Here is a 6,000-nt window from a genome sequence, read left to right as displayed (position 1 = left end):
GGGAGAAAGAAAACAGGGTAAAGAAAAAATAATCAACATTTAGCTGAATTTTGAGAAGGGGGGAGGAAGCAAACTCCCACCACCCTTAGACTTTTTTGTAGACACTGTGTAATTTTTAATGATCAGTGATGTTACTGGTGTGGAAACTAGAAAGTGAGCTGTAAGAAACGCCACAGTTATTTAACACTGTTGGAAACCCAGGAAAAGATCAAAATACAATGAAAGAAAGCGTACAGAATCAGCAGAGAAACATTTTTTCTTCAAACTTAAAACAGAGAATTAGGAACAATGGAGATTTTTTTTTTTAAAGAAACCTGCAGTGCTAGAAAGCATTGCCCAACGCTGGTGAGGTTTGTGGTTACTATTCAAACCCAAACCCGAATGTTTAACTCAGTGAGAAGCACAATATGCAACAAAGGTTTTCAAAGATTACACTGGCAAAGAAATGACATGGGAAGAATTTGTTTTCCCTCTTTAAGCAGTGTTATAATTATAAATTAATGCTTAAAGATACTATGGTGACTTCGATGAGTTAATGAGTATCGTATAACTGCCTGCTTTTCTTAATTGTTCAAAGGCCAGTGATCCTGAAGCATATAAAACCTTGACGAATGCAGATAGGAAGCCTAGATGAGAGAAAGTGTGTGAGTGAGAGAGAGAACTAGATGCTGTGTTTAACCATGAAGATGCCAAAAAATATTTTTTCTCTTTTTCGTATCTTTGTGCTCTTAACGGGCTTCTCTATTATTTGTATGGGAGCCTTTTGCATTTCCACTGGCTCCTCTTTGTGCAAATGTAGGAATAAGCTGCCCATTGCTTATTCTCTGTTACCGTTGGGATTCTTACTCCTTGTGATTGGGATTTTCTGGAGCACATGCCATGAAGTCAGCAAACAGAAGAGCCTGTTCTATGTTTTCCAGAGGAATCCCAGACATAGAGAAACACACATCAACAGCGTAGACAGGTACGTATTGCAATGCATGTGAGCAAACTGGGTGTAGCAGTTTGCAAACGTATCCTTAAAGGAAATAAACGACATAGCTTTATAACAAAGAAAAGTAACCTGCAGCTAGTATAAGCCTTTTTATTCTATTTGTATGGGCACAGAATTGGAGCCTGAAGTTTCATATGCAGTGGATCGCAGTTGAGAGAGTAACAGCATCAGCCCTTTTGGTGCTACAAAACAATGTAGAGGATATATTCTTAAAAAACTGTTCTTAATTATTGCACTTACTTGGCCAAATTCTTGGGGAAAGCAGGCACAACTCCATTGCCTTCAGTGGAATTACTCCAGGAGCCCATTTGACCCAGTTGTATCACCATAATAGACAACTCAATATCAGCTGCTGTGCCAGTGTTTTGGTATTGCTCATCATCACAGCATTTCTCAGGAAGGCCAAAGCACTGGAATGATTCACAATTCCCTATATGGTCTATGCTTGAGGTTTGTGTGTAAATGTCCCTGCTATTTCTGAGTGAAGTCTGATGCTTTCCGATAGACAGTTTCTCAAACTGGTTGGCCCTAGGCCTGGCAAAGTTTGTAACGGGGGTCGTTGGATACAAATGACTCTTGCTGTCTGTTGTGGTAACAACACCATAAACACTGACAATAGGTGCTGTAGCAGCTCTATAAATACATTGCACAGAAAATCCTGGTTAGATAACCAGGACAATACAGATAGCACTTAAAACTTTGTGGAAAGCAAAAATAATCACCATGCAATCAACTATGGCAGGAAATACACTCCCTTTTCAAATCAGAGTGCTCTTTAGGGCAGCTGCTGCACTAGAGACAATCAGTGGGTGATGTCTGCAGGACAGTCAGGAAACCTTGCAAATAAAGTTCACTTTTTGAGGCTTAGGCTGATATTTTAAAGGCGCACTTTAGAGAAAGTCACAGGACGTTAGATCAGCAACATTTTCAGCTGGTCTATTCCTTTTTAGCCAGATTTCATGGTTTCAGTTTATTATTTTAAACTTCAGATAAACTGTGACAAGGTAACACACTCAAAACACATCTGATCAGGCCCAGCTCATATAAATCTCTTCAAACCAGTGAATATTTTTATTTGATTATTTTTCAGGCCTGATTTCTATCCTCCGTGCTATGAAGATAGTACTGATCCAGGAAAGCAGATTTCCCCAATATCACTCTCCCTTTCGGTAAGAGAGGCAGAAAGCTACAACATCCCTCCGCCTCTGTATACTGAAAGCAGCACAGAATTCATAGATGAAACCAGCCTTGAGGAGGAACAACCGCCATCATACGAAATGTCTGTGCAGCAGCAGCCAACAGCCGAGCATGACTCAAATACAGGAGTCGTCTCAGGCACTTGTCATGCACCTGTGCCAAGCGTGAGGTGCTAATAATATGAACTGTGAAGGGACTTTAGAAGAAGCAAAGCATGTCACTTATTCCGAGACAAAGTCAGTGGATAAGACACTGAATGTGAAAAGTGGTGTTGGAAAAGACATGGGACAGTGCTATGTAATACTAGTGTATTATACTATGGGGTGCAACAGTCGCCTGTGGACAGCACTGAACACAATTGTTCAGGGGACGTTGGAGAGGTGATTTAAGGAGGTTCCCAGTATTTTAAAACAAGAACATTCTCTGGCCTTTAAGGGGTTTACTAATGATATTACATATAACCCATAACTGTTGGCTCAAACTAACATCAGAGCAGCTTGTTTGCACATTTCAATATTTCATGTTTTTCTGTGCCCACACAAAGAAATGTCAATACCCAATATATTCATTGTACTCTGTTCAATATCTCTAGCTCTGTTTATGAAAGATTTTTCATACCAAATATCCAACTGCTAATTTCATAGCCACTATTTTCTTTCCTGCTCATGTCATCCCATCGAGATTTTGAGTGAAAACTCTCATGTGATACAAACGACTGTACTGACGTAGCTACCAGTGTATCGAAACTATTACTTTTTACAGTGGATGAAAAATGTTAAGTGTTGCTGCTTAATGCTCCTATATTTATTAATCTTCAGTCACTTTCTCACATCTCATAAAGAGTTTTGGCATAAGTCCCCATCAGTTTTTCTATTAACATTTGCTGATCTGGAAGACCTGTCAGTTCATTAGCTAATATTAGGGGTGTTGTGTTCTGTTGTTTGTAATAATTGAGTATTTTTCTGCCCTAAGTGTTTGGAGATAACTGCTTTACTTTGTGTTATTAATAGCTGATACTTTAATATTGCATTGAATTGATCTGTTTATTTCAATAAATTTTTCATTCAAACCAAGTCTGAACTAAAAGTAAGGTTTCCAAGCTTCTGGATGGATTTACAACATCCAGTCTAAGCTCAGTCGTTGCTGCACACTAATGAAGAGACCCCCAGTTTTGAAGCACAGCTCCTGAAAGAATAATACAAATGGTTTTAAGGCAGGAAAAAGCCTTCTGTGAGCCATATCGCTAGGCATTGTCTTCGTAGGTATGAGGTTAGCTGTTTCCATTGCACTGTTCATAGATTCTATGCCAGAGAAGCAAGGCTCTATTGGGGCCTGATCCTGCACCACCGAGTTCTACTGGAGTTTTGCCCTTTCTGACAACGTGAGCAGGATCAGATGCTTTATCGATCTTTCTTTATGCTCACATATCATGGGCAGGGGGAGGGGGGGGGGCGGCAAGAGTAGCCTGACTGAAAATCAGGGTAGAAACTCAAAACATGGGGAAAAATCAACTGAAAAATCAGTTCTTCCGCCTTGAGGATTATATCCTGATTTGGAGTCTTTTGAAGTATAACCTTTCCCTTGGTGGAAGTAGAAGGGAAAGAGAGAATGTGACTGGAGTGAATGACAAAGAAATAGGAAATGGGACATGTTTTCCTTGGAGGGACAGGGGAGAAGCAGTAGGGAAAGGTAGATAGTGTGCCCAGAAAAAGGGGAGAGGGAAGAGAAGAACATAAATTTAAAAATGGCAATAATTATACAGGAAATGACACATTAAAAGAGGTAGAGTTAAATGACAGAAAAAGGAAAAAGAGAGAAAGAATAAATGAATTCAAAAGAAAACAATGACAGGATAAAAATCTCTGTAATTGGAGATTAAAGGTAGACAAACTAAGAATTCATGTTAAAATAGTTTTCTAAATGATTAAAAAGCTGTACATTCTAAAGTGGGGAAGAATAAAAACCAGGAAAAATGGGAAACTTTACATATTATTTCAAAAACAGTTGAAGTGAGCTCTCCTCTGAGATGTGACCGTGCCAAATGATATCTTTTTACTCAAGAGACCTGCTTCCTGAATGTATTCAGAATCATAATGGCTGGCTTTAGTAATGGAGATACGTTTTTACTGTTTTTTAGGCATGTTCAGCATGCAGGACACTGACGACAGTGGGGTTGTATATGTGTTGCTGAGGGAAAACATTAGCCTGCAATATATTCATGACATGTAAGGCAGTTTAAGCAGGCAAGATTCCAGCTTGATTCTCAGACCTGGATTGAGTATGCAGGGCTGGCAGTCAGAAAAACTCCCGGCGTAAAATCTTGGCTCTGTTGAAGTCTGTTTGCTACTGACCTCAATGGGTCCAGGATTTGACCCCGCCGGCTTTTTTTTTTTAACTTTGAATTGAGCACATTTGATCTGGAAATCAGTGGAAAAACAAACATGGAAGACCAGAATGCCATTTTTGGTGTCACTTTTCTGAATGGCGCACTTTAATCCCAATATTGACTCACCTTTGCTGTAGTTCATGAAGAATTGCACCATTTTTATGTACTGATCCCCCCCCCCCCCCCCCCGACACACACACACACACACACACAGATCATAAATTGGCTGGTTAGAATGCTGTAAGGTACATAGTTATGGCTATGTTCTGGGTTCAAAGTGCCCTGCTAACACGGGCCTGACTTCTAAGTTCTCCTTATCTGAATACAGTAAAAACTCTTTTATCTAGGGCAGTGTTTTTCAACCATTTTCATTTGTGGACCCCCTAAAAATTTCAAATGGAGGTGCAGACCCCTTTGGAAATCTTAGAGAGTCTGTGGACTGCCAGGGTTCTGTGGACCACAGGCTGAAAACCACTTATTTTAGGGTTTTATAACCAGTTGAAACTCCATGTGAGCAAGCCTTCAGATAAATGGTGGCTTCTTTGAGAGAGCCAAACTTGGGGCCCACAGGATGGGGAGGACATACCAAATGGCCACCTGTTCTGACCAACCCCCAGAGCAAACTGGTAAGGAAGCAGAGGACATGTCCCTTACATCTGCTTTATGGCTTCTTTCTTGGGTAGAACTGGACAGGAGCTAAGATTCCTAATTCTCCCCTAACATTTTAGGGGACATCCAAAGAGGACTCAAGAATTTTGGCAGCCTTTCTGTGGCCTCATCAACCCCAATCCATTGCTTGTATTGTAGGCTTGTATGGGCTCCAGAGCCTTTCAAGGGTAAGTGGACCGCATCTTCAAACAGCAACAGGGATCAAGGTGTGGAGGGAAGGAGGGCTCATTGGGATGTGAGAAAGTCCCTCATAAACTAAACCTATTTTCCATGACTCTATCTGTTTTTCATGTATGTACTTTCAGATAGGCACAATGCTTAGTTATGAGCCGAATGGAAATGATGTGGATGACTGCATGAGTGCACAATCCTTTTAAAGCAGAAAAAGGTTTTAAATGACTGAATTAATTTTGCTCAAACTTTCCAAAACAAATTCACCTTTGGCTTGACCAGCCATGAGAAGTTTTGGATTAAAAGAGATTTTTTTTATTCATAACGATATGAACAATTCAAAACAAGGTTTGAGAATGGAATACGCCATTTCCGCCATCTAGCCTCTTGAACAATAATGCTGTAATTATTCCCCTCCTATGGTGAGATACATAGTTCCTAAGGGTAATGCCAAGTATTACTCTTTGATGGCCACTTATTCAAAAGGGAAATCTTTTGACATGCCAGTGGAGCAATGTGCCTTGCAAATACATATATTTGTGGTTTAGCATCGGACATACAGGGCCAGCTCCTCAGCTGTGGC

The 6,000-nt window shown here is 40.2% G+C and overlaps 1 protein-coding gene across 1 annotated transcript; it reads left to right on the top strand.

The window, feature by feature from the left end:
* The first annotated feature begins 509 nt into the window (after positions 1–509).
* Positions 510–3,353, top strand: TMEM252 (transmembrane protein 252). The gene is made up of 2 exons (XM_067568654.1): positions 510–964; positions 2,085–3,353. Exons 1-2 carry the CDS (start codon positions 666–668, stop codon positions 2,365–2,367), a joined length of 582 nt encoding a protein of 193 aa, XP_067424755.1. The 5' UTR covers positions 510–665; the 3' UTR covers positions 2,368–3,353.
* Positions 3,354–6,000: the final 2,647 nt, after the last annotated feature.

This window comes from Emydura macquarii, unplaced genomic scaffold (genome assembly GCF_026122565.2).
Source record: "Emydura macquarii macquarii isolate MOO-44397 ecotype Brisbane River unplaced genomic scaffold, CSIRO-AGI_Emac_v2 contig_2897, whole genome shotgun sequence".
Taxonomy (NCBI): domain Eukaryota; kingdom Metazoa; phylum Chordata; order Testudines; family Chelidae; genus Emydura; species Emydura macquarii.
This window is presented reverse-complemented; position numbering and strand designations above follow the sequence as displayed.

Excerpts from the sequence above, each read along its gene's own strand:
- TMEM252 (XM_067568654.1), top strand. The coding sequence starts at position 666 with ATGCTGTGTTTAACCATGAAGATGCCAAAAAATATTTTTTCTCTTTTT. Across the intron at positions 965-2,084 it reads CACATCAACAGCGTAGACAG|GCCTGATTTCTATCCTCCGT; the intron begins GTACGTATTGCA and ends ATTATTTTTCAG.